At 42.3% G+C, this 25,034-nt stretch overlaps 1 protein-coding gene across 2 annotated transcripts in view; it reads left to right on the forward strand.

The window, feature by feature from the left end:
• The window catches only part of BMPER (BMP binding endothelial regulator), a 252,348-nt gene that overhangs the window by 126,405 nt on the left and 100,909 nt on the right, over positions 1–25,034 (forward strand). For both annotated transcript variants that reach the window (XR_015163218.1, XM_086398479.1), the window contains exons 7-8: positions 15,388–15,487; positions 20,875–20,984. Coding sequence is in view for 1 of the 2 variants with exons in the window: in XM_086398479.1 (XP_086254605.1) it covers positions 15,388–15,487; positions 20,875–20,984 (210 nt within the window). In the remaining variant the exon portion in view is untranslated. The remainder of the gene's footprint in view (positions 1–15,387; positions 15,488–20,874; positions 20,985–25,034) is intronic.

The raw sequence follows: 25,034 nt of genomic DNA on the forward strand, positions 1-25,034 counted from the left end.
TTACCTCCATCATCTGATTTTTTATATGAACTTGTGAGAATGGATACAGGTTGTTTTTTTTTCTAATTTACAGATGAAGAAATTTAAATATAGAGAAGTAAACTAAATTTAGTGCAAAGTAGCAAAGAATGGAACTGGGGTAGGAGAGGGCTCTTAACCCCAGGATTTGTTCCTTTGAACCATGTGGATTTCCAGTTTTCCTTCTTGATTTAGACTCTGGAAACTGCCTGCTTGTACTGAGTTCAAGGCGTGGGCTTCCCCAGTGGCTCAGTGGTAAAGAATCTGCCTACCATGCAGGAGTCACAGGAGATGTGGGTTCGATTCCTGGGTAGGAAACATGTGCTGGAAGAGAGCATGGCAGCCCACTCCAGTATTCTGGCCTGGAGAATCCCATGGAGAGGAACCTGGCTGGCTAGTCTATAGGGTTGCAGAGTCAGACATGACTGAAGTGACAGCACATGTGCACTGAGCTTAACACACAGGGAGACAGTGAAGGAAGGCTCATGCCTTCAGAAACTAGGATTTCAGTAATTTTAAAAAGTCATTATTTTCCTGCAGATTTTTGATTCATCACCCATTATCAGGAATTTTGTATCCATGTGCATGGAAATGGTTATTTCTACAACTCTAATAATAGACCACATTGGGGTTTTGAGAGACTATTTCAGTGTAAAGACCTCACATCTAAGTATTAGATGAAAGGAATGGCCCTCTTATTAGGGTTTGCAGCTTTTTGTCCCAAACATTGGGATACATGTACATCTGAGGCTCTCTCCCTTCATTCCTGTTACCCTTTGGAGTTAGGAATACTTGTGAGGCAAATCATTTAAAATATTTGCTAGGAACAATTTCAGTGCCATACGGCTCCTTTCATTTGCAAGCATTAAGAACTCTTCTGTTTTTCAAAGTAAAACTTATTAGACCCTTTGGGAGCTATGGATTTTGAATGCATATGGATTTTGTGGCTGCCCAAGTTTCCCTAGCATGGCATTTTTATTAAATGAGAGCAACCATTTTTTAGATATTTATTTATTTGGCTACACTGGGTCATCGTCGCGGCACACGGGCTTTCTCTAGTCGCGGCTCTCAGGGGCTCCTCTCTAGTTGCAGAGTGCGGGCTTCTCATTGTGGTGGCTTCTGTTGTTGTGAAGGCCTTGCTCTAGGTGAGTGGGCTTCACTGTTGGCAGCACTCGGGCTCAATGGTTGCAGCTTGCAGGCTCTAGTAGTAGTGGTGCATGGGCTGAGTTGCCCCGTGGCATGTGGGATCTTCCCGGAGCAGGGATCAAACTTGAGTCCACTGACTTGGAAGTTAGATTCTTAATAGAATGCCCGAGAGCAACCACCAGGGACGACCACCAGGGACACCCGAGAGCAACCATCTTTCAGGCAGATTTGATGCCAGAGAATGGAGCACTTGTGATTTCAGTCAGGCCGCTTGAGAGGATTTACAAAAGAAGAAGGGAGACTTGAGCCTAAAGGCTATCCCAGGCTAAACTAGTTAAAAGGTCAGTGGATCATAGTCTTTGTCCTACACTACTGGAAACATCTTCCTAAAACAAAAGCATGAAATAGTCATTGCACATGAGTATCTATAGGATGCATTTTAAGTAAAATATAGGACATAAATGTAAGTGTATTTTCCACTTCAGCAATTTTTGTGGGGGGGGGGATGGAACCATTTTGGTATCTCACCCACAGACTCCCTAAATAGACTTTATCAGATAGATACTTAGAAAACATAAGATGTTATGTCCTATCTAAAAAATTAAGAGAATCCTTCACTTCAAGGCCAATATCTATAATCTACACACTTGAGCATATGCCATACTCTCTTCAGATTACAAATATTTTCAACCAATCTGAATTAGCAACGTTCTGATCATGAGTTGGTCATATACTTTGACCTACTTGTTTATAACAGTTTTCTGAATTAGGCAACCAAACTTTAATACTGGTTGATGAAGATCTTTATAAATAGCATAGGTCAATTTAAAAAGTGACTTTCTGGATTTCTCGGTCAAGAAAAGAGCTAGATGTTCCATCTCCAGTGTGTAAACTTTCACTCAGTCTGCTTGTTTTTAAGACATTGCCATCATCCTCCTGTTGGTTTGGAAAAATAAAATGGTTGATGTTTCTGAGTCACTGCCTCCCTGAGTCTTTGACATTTGCCTTCCAAATACTCCGCTTCAGCACTAGTCTTTAAAGAGAGATGCTGCATGTGTTCTGAGTTGCTTGTCTCTATTTCAAATGGATCGGCCTTCCCCTGGTTTCCAATCAAAGGTGACCTTCCACTCTTCTTCCATGAGTATCATAGGAACCATGGAAACTGTCCTTGGCTTTCATTGAAACGTTTATGGTAATTCCGACAAGCATCTGGCCTTCTGTTTTAGCTATGGCCTAAAATAACTTGTCCTGAACTGTTTTCTGTATCTTTTTCTGAAATAAGATACAACTGTTGTTTGGGTAGAACTTTTTTTTCATTCCTTTTAATAGGGTTAAGGATTTAACCTTAACCTCTGGATTGCTAGGCCTATTGTCATAGTTACAGAGCTGTTGTCCACTCAGACCTCACCCATGACCTGATAAACTTTCCAGCCAGCTGCCCCCTCACTGAGGTACCTACTCTCTTCCGGCTTCTCTGGAGCACGTTCTGGCCAAGACTATGAGACAATGCTTCTGGACCTCGTCTGATATTATTCCAGGAGAAGCTCAGTTTAACACAACTCATTGTTTCTGCAAGAAGCCAAGCACTTTTTCTTTCTGCTTACGAGTCCATTTGCCAGAGAATATATGTATGCTTTGTCCACAGGTACTATTTTATAATAGGTATTGCCAATGGTGATCATCTTCCTAGGTGGATGCCTGGTCTTCCTAAAAAGAGTTTATGATAGAGGAAATATCTCTTTTCTGCGCTGGATAGGAGTCCATCGTCTCTCATGTCTGTCTGCCATTGTCCCCCCTGTTCGCCCCGTTTTCCCAGTCACTCTGGCTCTCAGCCTGGCATGGCTACTGCATCCATCCTCTTTGACTGCACGTTGCCACTAGTATCATGGAGACCTCTGATCACCAGCAGTGTCATCTGGATTTTCCTTTCCATGTGTTTTACTCAATTATAGAAATCCCAAATCAGTGGGCCTGTACTTGAATATTTCACAGTTCTTTTCAGCTTTATTTTCAGCATCTTTCTTCCTCAGAACCAACATGGGCATCCATGGCAGGCCCTGGACTTGGGATAGCTGGAGTGACAGATGCCAAGTTATATTCACAGTAATTCCCTCCTTCTGTAACTAGACTCAGTAACTAGGGGGTTCTGTCGTGCTGCATCTCTGCCTGTCTTAGGATGGAGTTTGCTCTCACAAGAAGACAAACAGGGGACTTCTCTTTTTCACTGGAGTTGCCCAGACTTGTCAGAATGAGAGCTTTGGCTCAAGCTAGGAGCCCCTCATCACAACTATTTCCAACAGTCTATACACATCTCTTCCTTTGATCGTGTTGGGCCTAGATTATGATCATCCCAAGAGCTTGCCAAGATTGGATTACATCCTGATTGTCTTAAAACACAAACTTAGAACTGGTTGACAAGACCAATACCCACAGGCATCACTAGTTTGAATGAATAGTGTGAGAAGCCTCTCGGAGAAGGCAATGGCACCCCACTCCAGTACTCTTGCCTGGAAAATCCCATGGACGGAGGAGCCTGGTAGGCTACAGTCCATGCGGTCGCTAAGAGTCGGATATAACTGAGAGACTTCACTTTCACTTTCACTTTCATGCATTGGAGAAGGAAATGGCAACCCACTCCAGTGTTCTTGCCTGGAGAATCCCAGGGAGAGAGGAGCCTGTTGGGCTGCCATCTATGGGATCACACAGAGTCAGACACGACTGACTCAACAGCAGCAGCGGCAGCAGCAGCAGAAGCCTCTAGTTTCTCTGGACAGTGTACCTCAATAGAGGCTAGAGTGTTTATAGGACTCTGTGGGTATTATGTTTACAGCAATTTATATTTTATTAGAATTTTAGGGAATTGTCATTTGATACAAAGTAGAGAACTATACATAGTCGTGTGTACTGAATGGAAGTTTAGAAATTTTTCATTTAAAGATCACAGTGTCTAACATATAGAAACTCAAATGTTTGTTGCAGAGATGAACAAAAGCCAAAATGCTGTGACTCATCAACTCAGAAATTTCAGTTTAAATATAATCTTTTTTCTGTAGTGTTTTCAGGTATACTATATTTATGAAAAATCGTGAAGACTTCTAAGTGCAATTTTGTCAATACAGTAAGGGGATCCAGATATATCTTCATTAAGACTAATTCATTTTAAGGCAACAGATATTTTTAGACCTTAGGAAACATTACTGGAGCACAAACGTTTTTGAATTATTCCAGTTTTAACTGACAACTGTACAAGCAGGTGTTTAACTGAAAGCCAAGCACGCCCGATGTTACTGTGGTCTAGCTGTGGAGCTGGGAGGAGAGAAGCACTTGGGGAAGACAAAATACCTAGCTTCTATCCTTAGTGAACTCCCAACCCAGTTTGGGCAAGTAATAAATCCAAATGAAAGACTGTGGGAGCAAAATAAAACAATATGAAGCATGTGGTATAGTACATAAACAACTTCTGGTGTCAAAACTTAAAGGTCAACAGAAAGGTTTTAGATGAGCAGTCCATGAGCATACTGTGGGACAGTATTTCTAGAGACACTTGCCTCCAGTCAAAGGCTTTCGTGTAGCTTCCTCCCTAGCGCATAACCAGCTTTGCTGCAGTGCAGACAGCCTGGGGAACATGAAAAATGCCCTTCCTCCTGCACAATGGTGTTATTTCCTTCCTTTCAGGAATGGCTCATAACTCACAGGAGGTGTGAGTTCTGAATGATCGGTCTTTTCATCTCCCTGGAAGTGGGCCAGACTGTAGATAAAGCGTTTGATGTGTCAGCGGTAGGCTTGTAACAGCTTTGACTACTTACATGATGATGAAAGGTTGAACTTTGATAAAAATGGCAAGAAAAGGAAAAAGGCTCGTTTTCTTTCTTTTACTTTTTTTTTTTTTTCCCAGAACGGCAGTTGAAAAACGTCCTACCGGGGTGGTCTGGAAGGTGTCTGGGAATCTGAAATATCAGGAGGGTGTTCTCCTGTGGATTTGTTTGTTTATTTGTTGATTGTTTCAGAGAGGGAGCCCCCCATGCTTGCCAGCAAGGCCAGATTCTCAGGGCCCTTATCGGCAAGTCCTACCACTCTGTTCAGTGAGCCTTGGAAAGAGGTGTCAGGTCCTTCAGGGCAGATTACTGCTTCTGCTCCAGTCGTCCGTCAGCCCTCAGCTCCCATCCGCAGACACCAAATGAACTAGGGCTGGCAGATCTATTCTGATTCCCAGAGCTTTTTTATCCCTCGGGTTGCAGGGCATTTGCTCAAAGATCACATTGGAGGTTGGCCCTCAAGGGTGGTCTTATCTTCCTGTTTCTAAAATGGACAATGACAGGGAATAAAATATTCGTGGAAACTTCCAACCAGTTGGAATTTGCCTCAAACAGTACCCCAGTTGTTATCAGTGATTTGTGTGTCTGCCTGTGGGGAAAGCTGGGCTTGGGGAAGAGGAAGAAATTTGAAATTTTCTTTTTCAAAGCAGAAACATTAAGGAAAAACAAACAAACAAACAAACCCTGCCATTCAGCTAAGTGACAAGAAAGAGCAAAGAACCAGGACTCAGAGGAAGACAGATGAATTTTTAGCTTTAGATATGAGGCTTAAGCAAACACATAATGGAAACCCTCTTTTAAAATGGTGTTAGTGAAAAGAATCAACACATTTACATCACCTATTTATTTATGACTCTAGTATTTGTCTCACAAAATTACGACATTTGGCCCTGCCTCCACGTGCCCTTGAAGTCCACCGTTGTCTCCATAGCTAGGCTGAACCTGCTCACCCAGGCAGCTGCTGATAATAAGCCTAGAGCTGGCAACAGGGGAGGCCTGGCTGTGGCACCATACAACCCCAACCCCCCACCCCCACCCCGCCACCCACCCCAGCCTTCAGTTTCTCTGAAATCTCCTGCAGGTGTCTCTGAACATGATGAATACAATCAGACTCTCTGGGGATCATCTACCATCAGAGGACACTGAAGTCCCTGCAGGGCTTATTGTCAAGGGCCAGAGGGTGATAAATCATACAACTTGGTGGGAACTTAAATATAGGGGCCCAGAAGAGACCTGTTGGCAAACAGGATGGTTTCCTCCTTCCTTAACATCCAAAATGTTCCTGAAGATGTCCATCAGCACCAATGATTGGCCTGAGACAATAAGAAGAGAGTGAGCAAGAGGAGAAATTCAGATTGTCTGAATGGAGTGTTCACCTTCTAAAAGGTAGAATGAAATAACTAGAGATGAGCAGAGGGAGAGCAAATGGGAAGTGAGGAACTTGTTCAGTTCAGTACCATATAACCAGGATTCAAACAGAAGTTCCTGGCTGTCTTTTCCTTTTATGTAAAACATAGGGAAAACTAGCTTGTTCAGTGGGGGGAAAGCTGATAGGAAGGTTATTATAGTGCGTTATAGTGACATTAGAGCTGAAACATTACATCTGGTGCTACACAGTGAAATGAAATGTTATTTCTTTAATAATAATAACTTTGGTAGTTATATAATGTAGTAGTTATATAGTTAATAATAATGTGCTCTCTGACCATCTAGATGTTCACATCCTAATCCCCCAAACCTGTGACTGTCACCTTATATGCTACACAGTGAAATGAAATGTCATTTCTTTAATAATAATAACTTTGGTAGTTATATAATGTGGTAGTTGTATAGTTAATAATAATGTGCTCTCTGACCATCTAGATGTTCACATCCTAATCCCCCAAACCTGTGACTGTCACCTTATATGGCACAAATGACTTTGTAGATATAATTTTAGTTAAGGATGTTTCCAGTAGTCATGCACGGATGTGAGAGCTGAACCATAAAGAAGGCTGAGTGCCAAGAATTGATGCTTTTGAACTGTGGGGTTGGAGAAGACTCTTGAAAGTTCCTTGGACAGCAAGGAGAGCAAACCAGTCAATCCTAAAGGAAATCAACCCTGAATATTCATTGAGAGGACTGATGCTGAAACTGAAGCTCCAGTACTTTGGCCATCTGTTGCGAAGAGCTGACTCATTGGAAAAGACCCTGATGCTGGGAAAGATTGATGGCAGAAGGAGAAGGGGGTGACAGAGGATGAGATGGTTGGATGGCATCATCACTAAATGGACATGAGTTTGAGAAAACTGAGGGAGATAGTGAAGGACTAGGAAGCCTGGTGTGCTGTAGTCCATGGGGTCACAAAGAGTCAGACACAACTGAGCTACTGAACAACAACAAAATGATGTTGAAATGGAGAGATTATCCTGGATTATCTGGATGGGCCCTTTTTTCAAGAGTCCTTAAAAAGGGAAAGTGGAAGGGTCAGAGTTAGAGAAGACATGATGATGGAAGCAAGGGCCAGGTTCAGAGAGAGATTTGAAGACGCTACTGCTGGTTTTGATGACGGAGAAAGAAGACCAGGAACCTAGAAGTTGGAAGAGACAAGGAAACAGATTCCTCTGGGAGTCTCTAGAAGGAACACAGCCCTGCCAACACTTTGATTTTAGCCCAGTGAAATTGATTTCAGGCTTCTAATCTCCAGAACTGTAAGGTAATAAATGTGTGTTATTTTAAGTCACCAAGGCTGTGTGGTAATTTGTTAGTATGAGCAACAGTACAATTGGACTTGGAAACATAAATTGATGGGAAAAATGAAAGGAATTTGGTTCAGGCTTGATTCTTAAGGCAGGCCTTGATTTTCTGAATAGGCAGTGAAGCAAGAAAAAGGTTTTGTTTTTATCAGCCCAGTGGGTACTTCTCAGAGGTCATTGTTGGCTCAAGATTTTCATGGGACAAAATAAGTACCGTGGCCAAACTTTGCTGACATACCTTTGACTCTCTGTGTGTAGAATTGAAGTTGAGTTTTATTTTATGACTTGAAAACAAAAATCCATGCATAGCATGATGTTCAGATTCTTGGGAAAGAAAGTCTCCAGGATCCATACAGATGGTGATGATAAAGCCCGAGTTGGACTCAGCACAGATGTCTCAGAGAAGCGTAATTCAACTCCATCAGCCTGTCACCCACTCCTGCTCTCCTTTCCATGATCATGAGTAAAAGTAGCCTCTAGCCACTGAGGTGAAATGGGGCCCGATTCTTCTCTCAGAGAACTCTTCAACCTAAAAAATATTCTCCATCATTCAGAACACACGTCTTAATCACATGTTATAAACTATGATGTGCGCTAGCTGTGAGGAACTCACAAGATAATTATGACTTAATCCCCACTTGATGGAAGCTCCTGTTAGTGAGGCATTTGCAAAATGTGGTGCCTTGGACAGCAGCACTCAAGCCGGCTGGGAAAGTTATCAAAAATGCAGGTTCCTGGATTGTGGCTCGAGAAAACGTTGGTCTAGTGTAGTAGTTCTCAACTTGAATTGATTTTGTACCCCAGCATCATTTGGCAGTGTCTGGAGACATTCCTCTTTATTGCAACCAGGGGATGAAGGCGGATACTGGCATCTAGTGGATAGAGACCAGGGATGCTGCTAAACATGCATATGATGGCCCCCTGAAGCAAAGTCTTAAAACATCAGTAATGTCAAAGTTGAAAAGCCCTAGGCTAGTGTTGAGTCTCACAAACACACACACACGTGTACACACACACACACATACAAATTATTTTAGCGTGTGGTGGTAGTGGTTTAGTCACTCAATCGACTCCAACTCTTTGGAACCCTATGGGCTATATAGCCTGTCAGGCTCCTCTGTCCATGGCATTTTATAGCACGTAATATAAACATATATGCCAGTGTATTGTGTGTGTATACGTGTGTGTGTGTGCGTTCATATATGCCTTTCTCTTGCCCATTGTAGTGGGCTTGTGAAAGTAAAAGTTGCTCAGTCATGTCCACCTCTTTGCAACCCCATGGACTGTAGCCTGCCAGGCTCCTAAGTCCATGGAATTCTCTAGGCAAGAATACTGGAGTGGGTTGCTGGTTCCTTCTTCAGGGGATCTTCCCAACCCAGGGATCGAACCCAGGTCTCCTGCACTGCAGTCAGATTCTTTACTGTCTGAGCTACCAGGGAAGCACGTGACATGTCTTTGTCCACTCTCCTTCCACTTCCTCATCCTCACAACTCACCTGCAGCCTCTCTTTTGTGTTGATTTCTGATTCCACACTGGCCAAGAACAGGGGAAGCCAAGTACTAAGTCCTTCACCCTTGAAGTAGCTGTCATGCTTCAGAACTTCATCAAAATAAATTTCCAGGTTGAAGAGGGGCGTGGATAAAGATATCCATTTCTCTGAGAGAAGTTTTTAACCCAATTTGTAATTCAGATTTGGTGCTCTGCTCCCAAATTTGCTTTATACCAGTGGTTGTTGTGATGTAAAAATTGTGAGTCACACATGAGCTCTTTGTACCCACGGTTTATTTCTTCCTTACACTAGTTCCTCTAGTTTTTCCTCTTCTTTCGTTCTCACCTCCATCTAGAATCAATGGAGAAGTCTATTTTCTTCAGAGTTGAATATTGTTTTAAAAAAATTACTCTCCAGACAAATAAAAATCACTCTCGAATGTGGTTGCATGTAGCTGACTGGCCTTAACTGGTTAGACATGCACTGCTGTGCTTCCCACCTCCTGTTAGGTGGCCACGATCTGTTTCCTGGTCAAGGAATGAGTGCCATGTCACGTGCTGCAGAACAGTTTCCAGCCCCCAATTCCCAGCAGACCTCAGGGATGGAGAAGCATCCTGCATGCACATGGCTGTAGTTTTATCATCTTGCACTCATCACTACCGTCAGGAAGATACTTTCTTTCTTTCTTTTTTTTTTTTAATTATGCAACAGAACTGCTGCTTTAGGGTAAACTTTGACACAAAGTAATTGTGTTCTTGACTAAATCAACTAAAAGAAAATTAAGAAAATAGACCTGGCATAAGCTCCATGTCTTTCTTTTTAAAACAACTGCTTTTGGAGAAGCACTTGCATAGGCAATAGGAACAAAGGATCACCTCTAGAGGACAAGTTTGCCTTTTCAAGGAATGGGCAAATGGTAGAAATTGTAACTCTCCAGTATCATGGACGTTCCTAGCTTTTCTTGTTGATCAAATGGGAATACAGTCATTAGTCCCTATGCATTTTGACCATTTAGACATTTTCAAACATTAGACAAAATACATGGATACTAGGACTCATACCATCTTTAAAAATTGAAGTTGAGGGATGCTTTTTGAAATATGGGCACTAACAAACATTTAGTTGGTACCCAAATTATGCAAAACCCACGGAGATACAAAGGTAAAGGGATGCAGACAGCCCTGAACTCTGCCGTCTCATCAGCATCTTTCAGTTGCTCTGAACAATTTACCTGGATTCTGGAGCTCATTATATGTGGTGGCTCTTCCTTTCATTCAATTAATTTTTATTGAGATGTTTCCTTGAGTCCATTGAAGGATATTAGGCTCAAAGGACTGGTTCCTGCCCTTAGAGACAAAACCAGTGTTGTCTGTCAGGGTTAAATGTTCATGTGTGTGTCAAAAATACCACAGGAGTACAGATGAGAAAAGAAAAGATACAGGATTATAGAGGAGGTTGTTGGGAATTGAAAGGGTCTAGTCACCCTGTTTATTTAACTTATATGCAGAGTACATCATGAAAAATGCTGGACTGGAAGAAACACAAGCTGGAATCAAGATTGCCGGGAGAAATATCAATAACCTCAGATATGCAGATGACACCACCCTTATGGCAGAAAGTGAAGAGGAACTCAAAAGCCTCTTGATGAAAGTGAAAGTGGAGAGTGAAAAAGTTGGCTTAAAGCTCAGCATTCAGAAAATGAAGATCATGGCATCCGGTCCCATCACTTCATGGGAAATAGATGGGGAAACAGTGGAAACAGTGTCAGACTTTATTTTGGGGGGCTCCAAAATCACTACAGATTGTGACTGCAGCCATGAAATTAAAAGGTGCTTACTGCTTGGAAGGAAAGTTATGACCAACCTAGATAGCATATTCAAAAGCAGAGACATTACTTTGCCAACAAAGGTTCGTCTAGTCAAGGCTATGGTTTTTCCTGTGGTCATGTATGGATGTGAGAGTTGGACTGTGAAGAAGGCTGAGCGCCGAAGAATTGATGCTTTTGAACTGTGGTGTTGGAGAAGACTCTTGAGAGTCCCTTGGACTGCAAGGAGATCCAACCAGTCCATTCTGAAGGAGATCAGCCCTGGGATTTCTTTGGAAGGACTGATGCTAAAGCTGAAACTCCAGTACTTTGGCCACCTCATGCGAAGAGTTGACTCATTGGAAAAGACCCTGATGCTGGGAGGGATTGAGGGCAGGAGGAGAAGGGGACGACAGAGGATGAGATGGCTGGATTGCATCACTGACTCGATGGACGTGAGTCTGAGTGAACTCCGGAAGTTGGTGATGGACAGGGAGGCCTGGCGTGCTGTGATTCATGGGGTTGCAAAGAGTCGGACATGACTGAGCGACTGATCTGATCTGATCTGAGAAGACTTTACAGAAGAGAAGAGGCAGGAAATAGACCTTGAGTGAAGCAGGATTTCCATAGGGGTCAGTGATCGGGGCAGAAAGGGAAAGATGCATGCATAAAGAAGAGAGAAGGTATAAGATATGTTTGGGGACAGGAAAGAAATAAGATACATTGGAATCCCCTCTCTGTGTTGGTGTTGGAAGTAAAGGAGATTGGAGAAAAGACTATGGAGTATGTTGCCTCACTGGGGTAATAAAGAACTGATTCATCCGAGTGTTAACACGGTAAAATTTATTTCTTGCTCATTTAACAGTTCCTTGCAGGTGTTTAGTGGGTAGACTTCCATATGGTGACTCAGGGAAGCAGGCTCTTCCAAGTTATTGCAAAATTCTTGAGAGCATGGCACCTTGTTGTTCAATCCCTCAGCTGTGTCTGACTCTTTGTGACCTCGCAAACTGCAGCAAACCAGGCCTCCCTGTCCTTCACCGTCTCCTGGAGCTTGCTCAAACTCATGTCCATTGAGTCAGTGATGCATCCAATCGTCTCATCCTCTGTCATCCCCTTCTGCTTTCAATCTTTCCCAGCATCAGGGTCTTTTCCAGTGAGTCAGTTCTTCTCATCAGGTGGCCAAAGTATTGGAGCTTCAGTTTCAGCATCAGTCTTTCTAATGAATATTCAGGATTGATTTCCTTTAGGATTGACTGGTTTGATCTCCTTGAATCCAAGGGACTCTCAAGAGTCTTCTCCAACAGCTCAGTTTAAAAGCATCAGTTCTTCGGCGTTCAGCCTTCTTTAGTGTGAAAGATTTCCGTCTACCTCCCACTGGCTACCCCTAACAGTAAGGGAGACTTGGAAATACAGATTGGCTCTGTGTCAGGAGAAAAAAAAGATTCTAGTGGGCACCTAGTCATTTCTACACGGACTTTTAGCTTGAATGGGTTAAACTTTCTCCTGAATGTTATGGTTAAGTCATCCTCCACCTTAACATATGGACGTGCTCTATAAAGAATGATTTTTTGGTGTGTTATATTCACTGCTGGTAATCCCAACGTATGGTAAACCTTGAATAAATCTTAGCTCAAATAATGAAACAGTTATGGATGCTGGATAAGAGTCTTGGAGATATTGAACCTTGCAGGATGGACTCGTGGAAAGAAAGTTGAGGCAGGTAAGTTAATTAGAAAGCCATGGTGATAATCTAATAGAGTCAATTTAGTGCAATTACAGTAGGAATTAGTGCAATTTTAGAACCAGAAATGTTTGCTTCTGCTTTTTTAACTTTCTTAGTTTACAGCAAAGCCCTGGCTTATAGTTTAGCCAGAGTCCCTGCTGATTTGAAATCATAGAAGCAGGTTGTGAGCTGAAAGGGCCTGGGACTTTCTTTGGAGGTATTAATTGGAATGCAGCCTCCGGACTTGGGCTATGCCACAATTCTGCAACCCAAACAAAATAAAACCTGACCAAAGCAGCAAACTTAAATTGGAGTTCAAGTTACTTTAACGGACTCTTGGGAGACACAAACTGCAGTTGTATTATGTATGCAAAATTCACTCTTTGACCTTATTGTAAGGAAAATTACTGGAGTACACACAGTCTTTGGCTAGCTTTCCATTGTGTTGGACAAGTTAACGGCCATGCAACTATGCAATATTTTTCTTAAATTTTAATTTTAAAATATGCTTGAAAAATAGATGCTGATCCAACAAGAACAGAGAAAATTGATGAAAAGAATACATTCTCTGTGCACCTAAGAGAAGCCGACATCCAGGCAACCTCGTGTAGCCCAAGGCTTCGAGATTTGAGGAAGTTAAAAGCTAAGGAGAGCCTTCTGCCTCCCTCTAGATTTGACTTTTGTGGTTTATGTATAAGCCGGGGCAGACCTCAGAGTGTGACCAAGACTCAGGTTATGCGCCTCTGAAGTCTGGTGAAGGGCCAGAGTCCAGGATTATACAGTCGAGTGAGGAAACTCACTGAGAACAGCTAGGGATTCCTGGGAGATTTTTAGTGATTCGTGCTGATCTGGAAATAATGGAAAAACAACAGAAGGACTTTTTGTGGTATTTTTGTGTGTTTTCTATTGGTTTGGGGAAGAAGCCAACCTTAAAGTGGCTTAAAAATAATAAATATTTAAAAAGACATAACATGCTCTACCCTTTTCATCTGTCCCTACCAAAAGTAAAACTTGCACAATGAAAATGGCAGGAATAGGAAGGGAAAGCAGAAACAACAGGCGACAGTAGTGTTCTCGGATGGGAACGAATAGGATCCAGACGGCCAATGTCTGGTGTTAATACAGAAAGTGCTGGAGAAGGTGTGAGGAAACGCTATGAGGGAATCTTTCCCTTGCGAGGCCCAGGACTCTTTGAGGTGTGAGTTGCTTATTTCCTGAGGCCTCTCAAGATAAAAATTCCAGGCTTGAGGCAACGGGTACTTTGGATGGTCTACTAGTTTGGTTTCCAGCTCAAATCCTAGAGAAGCCAATTCATTGAAATGTCATTTGCCTAGTGATTGATCTAACAAATTTACTGATTTTTTTTTTTGGTAAAGGAAAAAAAAAACTGAATTATTCACAAGTTTGATAGTAATTCATATTGCACCAGATAGTTTTCACTTGAGCCTTGCAAAGCTGTTGAATGTAAATTGACTGGAAAGCCCGTTTTTTTGTTTTTTTTTTTTCTTGTCTTGGCTTTATGGGGATTCAGTTACAAGTTGCTGAGGTTGGAAAACAGGCATCCCTGCTAAGGAATGGAGAAAGGAAGTTAGTATGCTCATCTTCACATCTTGGAGGGGTGAGAGATACTAATGGGCAGAGAAGCAGGGAATACCGAGGAAGAGAAGGAATGGATGTCAGAGGTGATGGACGCTGGAGGACAGAAAGGGTCAAGAATGAGAGACAGTGAAAGATCTGAAGACTCTAGAACATTTTCCAAGGCTGCTGAAGTCTTTTTAATATCAGTCATCATAAACCTTCTACTTGATTCATATTAGTTTGGCTGAGTGACTTCAGTGAAATGGTTCTTCTGAATGTTGGCTTCCAGTGTATCCATTTTCAGCAGATTGACTAACTTCCCCAAATCTGAGCCTTGCTGAGTTGTTCTAGCAACACCTTTAAGGAGTGACCAAAAGGGAAGTCTTCCTGGAGGAAGCTTTACCGCAGGACTAGAAAGATGGGGGTCTGAAACAGGAAGACACATCTCAGTAAAACCCCCAAAGTTGCTTTCTTGCCTTGGGCTTGGAAAGAAAGGCCAACCTGTCTGGGTTTGCCAGAGACATTTCCTGGTTATAGTACTGAAAGCCTCAAATCTCAGCCAAACTGAGAGGGTTGGTTGGTCTTAAAAGCCAAAATGCTCAGGTGGCTCAGACGGTAAAGAATCTGCTTGTAATGCAGGAGACCAGGATTCAGTCTCTAGGTTTGGAAGATCCCCTTGGAGGGGAGAGCATGGCAACCCACTCCAGTATTCTTGCCTGGAGAATGTCACAGACAGAGGAGTCTGGTAGGCTACAGTCCATGGTGTTGCAAGGAGTCTGACATGACTGAGTGACTTTCACTTTCACTTCAAGAGGGAAAAAAAGATAAAGGTGGTGGTGGTGGTGGTGAGTGGGGAGAGGTGATACTGAACCCATTGCTTTAGAGGCAGCCTTCTCATGGGTACAATTCATGGCATCTACGGGGAAGAGCACGGGATGCCTAGGGGCAGTTGCCAGGTCTGAGCAATCACCCTGGGACCAACCCCAGGGAAGGTCTAGGTTTGTTCCAGATAGTTTGGTTAGACACTATATATATGCACGTACTTTTCTAAATGTGCTTTTTTCTCCTCTTTTCTTTAGGGAGGCAGGACACAGTGCGTGAGAGAAGTCTGTCCCATTCTCTCCTGTCCTCAGCACCTTAGCCACATTCCCCCAGGACAGTGCTGCCCCAAATGTTTGGGTGAGTGATTGTTTTCAGGTCAAAGAACAACGTAATTCATTCTGGGAGTTTCTGTTGAGAGTTGTCCACTTTGTTATCTTGAGGTTCTCAAGTTGTGCTATTTCATGGCTTCTTAGAGACAACACCTTCTTCTGATTACCTGAGTGTAAGGTGTGGTGGCTCAGTAGGTAAAGAATCCACCTGCAATGCAGGAGACCTGGGTTTGATACCTGGGTCAGGAAGATCCCCTGGAGGAGGAAGTGGCAACCCACTCCAGTATCCTTGCCTCGGAAGTCCCATGGACAGAGGAGCCTGGTGGGCTACAAGACCATGGGGTTGCAAGAGTTGGGCACAGCTGAGAGGCTAAACCACCACCAAGGTGTGTACAAGGATTTATTTCACTTCTGAGCCTCCCCAGAACTTTCTTTTCTCTTATCTTCCCCTGTAGTTGTAAACCTGGTATACCAGACACCCTGGGATAATAGCCTGGTGTGGGGAGAATGGTACTGAGGAAACCGTCTTTAACTGGACATTTGATGATTAGTAGGAATGTATTTTTGTGGGGAGAACAACACTGAGAAACTGTCTTTAACTGGGCATCTGACATTTAGTAGGAATGTATTTTAAAGGCATGTGAGGACTTCCCTGGCAGTCCAGTGGTTAAGACTCTGTGCTACCAATGTGGGGGGTGGGATGGGGGATGCAGACAGAGCGTGAGGGTTCAATCCTTGGTCAGGGAACTAAGATCACACATGATTCAAAGCATGCCCCCAAAAGAAAAATAAGTAAATAAAGGCATATGAAGTAAACAGATGGAGGAACAGAGTGTTATTTTAGAGGCAAAAACATGCAGGAGGATAAGGTGCCTCAAACAAGAGGTTTGGAAGGGAATAATGAATAAGTCAATAAAAAAGAGGATTAGCTATTCCTTTTGGAGCAATTATTATGTACTAGGTACCATGTGAAAACTTCAGGAACTTTTTTTCTCATTTAATTTTCTCAAGAGTCTGTGACATACAGGTGCTAAGTATAGAATTCTGATGTGTATTAATAATATAGGGACCATGATTAGTTTTGTGCTGAGAAAGAAGTAGAATTCCTAGAAGGTAGCACAGCTAGTGAGCTCTGGAGGTGACTCCTGAACGTGAGTCTCCGTGATTCCCAAATCCACGATTTAACCTGCTGCTTCTCAGCTTTCCAGGTAACGTGGAGAGCAGCATGCATGTTACCACCTGAAGAGAAACACCCTGGATGGAGGGTCCCTAGAGCCCGGAATCCTTTGGTTTTTGTTCTTTATCTATGTATCAGCTTCTTCCATGTGAGCTTAAGGTCATTGAGTTGATTGAGCTTGACCATTTAAGATTCAGATAAAAGTAGCTTGATCCATCAAATGAATACAATAGAATATGCAGCATCCCCACCAGTATCTCCAGGGATCCTTGGCAGGGGGCTTGTATTTTCTCTAGTCACCGCTGGCTTTTTGTTTTCGCTCCTGCTGCTTTTTTCTATTTGTTCCCTACCTCTTCCTCTTCTACCTCCTCCTCCTTCTCTTCCCTTTTTTTTGTTCCTCTTCCTTTCCCTCCTCCATCTGCTTCTTCAACATCATTTTGTCCTTTCAGGAAAACCTCCCCACCCTGTCTTTTCACATTCTATGGTGCTATTGAATCAAGGCTTGTGCAGGGGATTTCACTGAAGGTTTACAGTAAGAGGCTGATTACTTTTCAGGGAAGCACAATGAATAATAGAAACTGAAATATTAAGCTCGCTTTGTTCTTAAAAGGTCTCAGCCACTTTGCCTTTAGGAAAATATCACTGTCCCTTTTCTGTGGATTACAGCCTCCAATCCTTATTGTCCACACTCTTTCCTTGAATCTTCTGTCTTTTCTGTCATACTTTGCTTCCTCCAACCGAAACACCTGTTGATTTATTTTTATCATTCCCAGCTTATCATAGCCATACCCTGAAGTCTATCTTTCTACAATTGAATTGGCCAATAAAGGTATCTTGTTAAATGAAGGCAGCTTTCTCTTTGAAGGATTCTGCTGCTAACTCTTCATCTAATAATGTTTGCCTTCCTTCTGTGTACATACATGCAAACACACACACAAACATGCACCTGCTTTTAAAGTAATTCCATAGATATTATCAGAACAAAGGAGAATTGTTTAGACATGACTGACTGAAGGCATTTCCCCTGATGTGTGTGCTTCTTGGGTTGCCCATGTGTGTTTGTGCCCCTGGAAGAGAAGTAGCCAGTTCACTGTTGTTGAAATCATCATGCTGTGGGTCATGGTGGAAACAGGGCCCCATCTAGGTGAGAAAGTCGTCCCAGAGGAGGTGTGGCTTGGGGCCTCAACTTGAAGATAAGTAGGCTTGCCTAGAGAATCCTGTGGCCAGAGGAGCCTGGTGGGCTGCTGTCCATAGGCTCGCACAAAGTCGGACATGACTGAAGCGACTTAGCATGCGTGCATCCATTGGAGAAGGAAATGGCAACCCACTCCAGTATTCTTGCCTGGAGAATGCCAGGGATGGAGGAGCCTGGTGGGTTGCCGTCTATGGGGTCACATAAATGGACACAACTGAAGCGACTTAGCAGCAGCAGCAGCAAGCTTGATTAAAGCTCTGAAGCTGGTATCGTGGATATGCTGAGTCAGATGAGATTCTCATATGAACAATGACTGTTGTATTGAATGCAGATTTTTCTGTCCGTTTGTGGTCATAAGTTGGACTACAAAAGGAACAGCAACTCTTAGGACACTCAGAAATTCTCCCAAATGAGACCTTTACTGCTGGGCTAAGCCCCAGAGGAATAAAGTGGAAATGGCTTAGATTAGGCTATACACAGAGTCTCTGAACTATTCTTTTGAATGTTTTATCTTATTTTGAGCCATGATGACTTTGGGATTTAGGTAAGATTGTATGTTCTTTGACAGTAGAAAGAAACATACCCACACAACAGAAGACAGGAAAAAAAAAAAAGGAAACATAGCAATGCTTAGTGGATGCTGAAATTTTAGACTATTTAGACTTTTGGGTTTTTGGACACTGATTTGCTGTTCAGTTTTCCCGTGAGCAGGATTCATTCACATGACATACCCCTGCCTTTTGCACTATTTTCCTCTCTTTTCTCATTTTCAATGACAGCCTCAGCAGAAGTTTCTATATATAGAGCACCGATGCACCTCTCAGAGTCACATGGCCCAAGATCATATTTGAATTATATGTGCTGTGTGCTCAGTTGCTCAGTTGCGTATGATTCTTTGCGACCCCATGGACTGCAGCCCTTCAGGCTCCTCTGTTCATGTGGATTCTCCAAGCAAGAATACTGGAGTGGGTTGCCATTTCCTTCTCTAGGGGCTCTTCCTGACCCAGGAATTGGGCCCACGTCTCCTGAATTGGCAGGTGGGTTCTTTACCACTGTGCCACCTGGGAAGCCTATTTGAATTATACCACCTCTAATAATGATAATACTTATCTGCCATTGATCATATTTGTGCAGGGAGATTAAACTCAAGCCTTTTTTGTTCAGTAGTCTACTGATGTATCAATCCACCAGTCTAACACTAATAATATAATATATAATAATATATATAATAAAAGACAGGACAAAGCAAACCATGTTATCACAATTTGAAACAAATGCTCGATTGAAGCAGGGCTATTTTTAATTCTTAAGGGACAGAAATATATCTTTGATGGAATAATATAGAGGACAGTGTTTAAAGCAGTGAAAAATAATGTCACCATCATTTTTGTAGTAAATTAAAAAAAAATCTGCTTAGGGGTGTTTCTTATACTTTTATAGAGTGTCCTAAATCAAGGTGTGATATGACAGGTGTGACTCTGATGGGGTGGGTAGCCTGCACACAGATTTCTGATGCTTCAGACAACCCTTGGGAGTTACCTAGAGGAAGACCTAGAGAAAGGATGAATTCTGTATTTTTCAGGTAATCCTCTGATTTAATCTATACATTTTTACAAACTTCAGAAGACTTAGAACCTGAGTATACACAGAAGAATGCCTGTTTCAGTTGGGGTATTGCTAATTGTTAGGTGCACATACAGTCATTATGCTAAATTTTATCTAACCATAAAAAAGTTTTTGATGTATACTTTAGCATTGACATTGTAGTTAGAGATGGCAATGTGTTGTTGGGAGGAGGCATTTTGATATCATTTTATGACAAGTGAACTAAGTCAGGCCTGGAGAAATCAAGTTCAAGGTCACCCAGGAGTCTGTATGTGGGACCCAAGTTAAAATTATCACAATCATCTTTTGAAGCAAGTTTGCTTCTTGTAGGGAGAACTAAACTAATGATTTAATTCTACATCTATACTGTATCCCAGCTTTGAGGTTGACTTTTAACGGGAAGATGGCATTTTTCTTGACACCTACTAACAGTAATTCCAACAATTCTAATTCCGAGAATAGCATTTCATATGTGTTTATAGATACTTCAGCATTTCATTTGGTCTCCAATGAAATAGAGATTGCTTTTAATCTTTTTACAGGAAGAGTGTGGGTATAAATCTTATGAGTTATGATTAATCTTTGACTTCTCAACTTAGTCCTTAATTGAAGTAACATTTCAGAGATATTTTTATGTGCTCCAGAGAGTAGAAACTCAAATACTGAAAGAAAGGAGGAAAGTGGATTACACTCCTTATTTGGGGTTGATTTTTTTCGCCTTTTGGGTCACCAATCAAATCCTTACATCAGGGAAAACCACAGTAATTCTGCAAGAGGTGTGATGCCTGTGGGAGGTTGAACACTGCATTTGTGGAGTTGGATTCCTCCTCTGTGTGATCTTTGAGTTAGCATCACCCTTGATGCCAATGGACTTGTCATTTCTTCAACTGATATACTATCTCATTAGTTTTTCTTTTTGCTCATCCTAGTCTTCTTTGGATATCTTGACTTCTCCTGCCTCTTCCCTGCCAACACCCACTTTCTGGATAATTTTACTCATTCTTTAAGATACAGCTCAGGCAGCACATCCTGAGTCTTCTCTGTCCTTCCCATCCTCACAGTTCCTAGATTGGCTTCTTTCCAGAACTGACTGTCTTATTGTATTGAAATCATCTTTTGTGGGTTTGTTTCCCCAGTAGATTAAGCTCCATTGGGACAGGATGCCTTAGTCATCCTGGCTCACTAGGATGAACTCATAATAAAGATTTGTTAAACTTACAAGATTCAGTATGGAATCAAACTCTTTTTAGCAAAAACTCTTTGAAGTCATGATTCCTGGGAATCCCCTAGAAACATGTGACCCATGGCTCTGTATTTGTGCACTAGATTTACCTGGTCTTGTGGGAATGTTTAACAGTCCTGTGCTATAATTGCTGATGATGAAGTGGGACAATCCTGACTTCTGTCTTGCTAACGCTATGCTGTTGCTTCTTTCTAGGTCAAAGGAAAGTGTTTGACCTCCCATTTGGAAGCTGCCTCTTTCGCAGTGATGTTTATGACAATGGATCCTCTTTTCTCTATGATAACTGCACTGCATGTACCTGCAAGGTAAGATGGTTCTGAGGGGCTGTGGTCCAGAATGGACGACATTTTGGTTTTAATGTTAACACTATAGCCAAATATAATAATGTGTTATTTATGGTAATGAGGCATTACTGATGCCACTTTATCTGTAAAGTTATATTGCATGTTCACAAGGAAGTTTAGACATAGGATCCAAATTATGAATCACTGTTATGTTCCCAGGACCAGTAAGTTAGCTCTAGGGGTAAGAATTAAACTCTGAGGGGCTAAAGCACTTATAAAAGTCAGACAAATGCACATTGCAGTGTTCTCTGGCTCTATTTATTCAGTATGAATTCTCTGACACACCTGGCAATAAAAATGGCTTTAACCACATGTAAGAGAAAAGAAGCCAACTCATCAGAAAAGGCTGTTGCTGGGAAAGATCGAGAACAGGAAAAGAAGGGGGCAATAGAGGATGAGATTGTTGGATAGCGTCACCGACTCAATGGACATGAGTTTCAGCGAACTCTAGGAGGTAGTAAAGGACTGGAAAGCCTGGTGTGCCGCAGTCCATGAGGGAGTCAGACATGACTTGGTGACTGAACAACAGCAGTAAAGAGAAAAGAAAGGCATGGGTTCACAGTTACCACAAAAATAAACCTGGTAGTTTGGGAAGAGAGTATTTATGTGTTGTTCATCATACCATTTCTTACTTGAGTCATTACACACTTTTCTCAAAAGGCAACCACACATCTGCTGCTGCTGCTGCTAAGTCGCGTCAGTCGTGTCCGACTCTGTGCGACCCCATAGACGGCAGCCCACCAGGCTTCCCCATCCCTGGGATTCTCCAGGCAAGAACACTGGAGTGGGTTGCCATTTCCTTCTCCAATGCATGAAAGGGAAAAGTGAAAGTGAAGTCGCTCAGTTGTGTCCGACTCTAGCAACCCCATGGACTACAGCCTACCAGGCTCCTCCATCCATGGGATTTTCCAGGCAAAAGTACTGGAGTGAGGTGCCATTGCCTTCTCCGAACCACACATCTAGTGACTGGTAAAGAAAGAATTCCTCAGCTCCAGAAATTTAAAGGCATTATGCACATCACACATTCCTAGACTATGTTTATATGGTGATTCAGTTCTGAAACTGAGGAGAGAATCATTTACACAGAGGACTTTAGGACCATTCATTAGCAAGTTAATCGAAACATCTGTGTGACATGAGTTTAGAATAATACATTTTGGGGTGATAGTTGTTTGTTTTTAATAACCAGAGGTCTGGAGAGGGAAAGAGGAACTTTTTTCACTGTCAATCAGTAGCTGGAATTAGAGTTCAAAAGTTCCTGATTACTCAAGGCATGGTTTGTTAATGAGCATGCACTGCATCTTCAAGGAAGTGGCCAAGGAAGGGCTGAACTGTCTGTTCCCTAGCACTGAACAGCAAGTAATTCCGAAGACTGGAATTACTTTCCTGAGGCCCTCTCCTCTCTTTCATGGTTCGTAGAATCCTGTGCTAAGCATATAGCCACTCCTTTTGTTGCCTTGGCCTCCATCCTCTGGACTTCTCTTTCTCTCCTGGAATTTCACAGGTTATAGCTTCCTCTTGGGGATACTGAGCCTTTGATGAAAGACATCACATTCCCGATTCTCTTGATTGCAGAAAAGCCAGGCATCCCAGGGATGGAAATTAGTTATGCTTGCAGCGTTTTGGGTCTCATTCTTTGAGAGATTCTTTGAGAGGTGATTAGCCAATATATCCCAATACTCAAAAGAAGCGTAACTGAAGCTGTTCCTTCAAGATGTTTTTTATCAGAGTATGAATTCACGGTCATTTTTGGGAAATGGAATACTTGAAGAATCAGGCTGCAATCATTTGGGGTGATCAGGGTTGTTTTGTATCTGTTAGAGTTTCCCTCTCCAGTATCCCCATCCAGTGAGTGCCATGCAGGTGCAGGAAATAGTTCTCTAAACACAATTCAGTTTTAGGTTTCCGTCTGCCTGCAGTGTCCTCATCTTCCTTGAGTCTGATTAGCAAACTCCTCTTCATTTATAGCAGCCTTTCTCAGATATCACCTCTTCTAGTGAGGTTTTCCCAACCCACCTAGATAGGTAATTGTTGCATCTTCTCTCCTAGCCCTATACCTTTACCAGTTCTTTTTACCACATTATTATATAGTCTTTGTTCAGATGGTTATCTCTTCTCTTTGTGAGTTCCTTGAGGACAGGCGCACATCTATCCATCTCTGTATTCTAATTGCTTAATCCAGTTCCAGGCAATGATCTAATGATACTCTAAATGTGTGTGTGTTTGTGTGTGGTGGGGGATGGTTGGTTGTGGGTGTATATTTAATGAAAGTTGGGCAATCTATCATGAAGTATGCATTATTCTAGAGCTGGTGAGTGCCCTTGTTTTTCAAACTTGAAATCAAAATATGCAGTTTGACAAAGGATTTTTGCCAATTTATGAGTTGACTTATTTCCATGTGCCAGGCACTGTGCCAAGTACTTTGCATATTCCATTAAACTGCACAATCAACTTGAGAGGTGTTATCATCTCCATTTTGAAGATGAGGAATCCGGGGCACAGAGGGATGGATTTGTACAAGACAATACACTTAATACATGAACTGGCATTCTACCCTGGTCATATTCAATTCTATATCTTATCCACTGTGTGATGTGATTTGAATAACAAATGCCTTTTTTTGAAGGATCATCTCATTTCATATTAATCTTAAGAGGATAAGTTAGTGAGAGTGTAGTAGATGGTACCAGAAGTGCCTCTTGAAACCATAGAATTGATGTAGAAGTTGCAGAAGTTACATCTGTCAATTTACTCAACCTATTTGTATGTGAGGCTCCAAAGTGAGTCCTCTCTCCAAGCTTACTGATTGGGTCTATGTCTTGGAGAGGGGTTTGGTCTCTCATTTCCCTGCTCTTGGTTCACACTAACTCAGCACTTTGAGGTCATTGCCAATCTACCCTGGGATATTTCTTTCCTCCATCCTGTCTTCTGCTAAATTTCATAAATATTTTGCTCTTATAGTTATTTCATCTGACATTCTACTCCAGGTGAAATTTCAACTTGTTGGCTGGGAAACTGGAAAAATTTGCTTTTCTTAGGGCTTCCCTGGTGGCTCAGAGGGTAAAGCGTCTGCCCCGAAATGCGGGAGACCGGGTTCTATCCCTGGGTCGGGAAGATCCCCTGGAGAAGGACATGGCAACCCCACTCCAGTATTCCTGCCTGGAGAATCCCATGGATGGAGAAGCCTGGTGGGCTATATATATAGTCCATGGGGTCACAGAGAGTAGGACACGACTGAGTGACTTCAATATATATATATATATATATATATATATATATATATATATATATATAAAAATAGGCTCCTCTGAACTTTTTTCCCATGCATTGTTGAATGAGTCAGTAAATACAACTCACTTGGCTATTTTGTCCATGGAATGCCACTTCTTTTGAAATCAAGCCATACTCCTTAATGTTACAGATATAGACTTGTCACCCTCAGAGTTTAAGTGTCCCTGATTAAGGTCACACAGTTGATGGAAGACCCCTAGAACCCAGGCCTAGCTTTAGAATCGCTCATTTGGTTCCTTTGTGAACACAGAACACACTAAGGAATTTCATCTTCACATGGAGCATGAGCTCTAAATTTTTACTCTTTGATCAAAGATATCCTGAGTTTACTGTCAGCTCTTAGAAGGTGTCATAAAGCCATGGGGGAGCCCTGAGGGAACACTGTTAAGGAGGGTTGTAAAAGATGAGAAGGGCAGGAAAAAGGAAGGAAACTGGTTGGTCCATAGTGCACTGGGCCTTCTAACCCAGTGGCTGGAGCAGGATATCCCATCAGTCTGCTGAGCATTAACTGATAAGCCCTTGGAAAGTGGGGGGGCATATGTCACACTGTTCATAGCTTCCTCTTCTTCTAGTCCGGATACTTGGTCAGCAAGTAAAATTTTGAAGTGAATGAAAGATTTATTGCAGTGACTTAGAATATGGTCGGAGAAGGCAATGGCACCCCACTCCAGTACTCTTGCCTGGAAAACCCCTTGGATGGAGGAGCCTGGTAGGCTGTAG

Source organism: Bos grunniens, chromosome 4 (genome assembly GCF_055505025.1).
Source record: "Bos grunniens cultivar Pamir isolate PY7600 chromosome 4, Bosgru_T2T1.0, whole genome shotgun sequence".
In the NCBI taxonomy this organism is placed as follows: domain Eukaryota; kingdom Metazoa; phylum Chordata; class Mammalia; order Artiodactyla; family Bovidae; genus Bos; species Bos grunniens.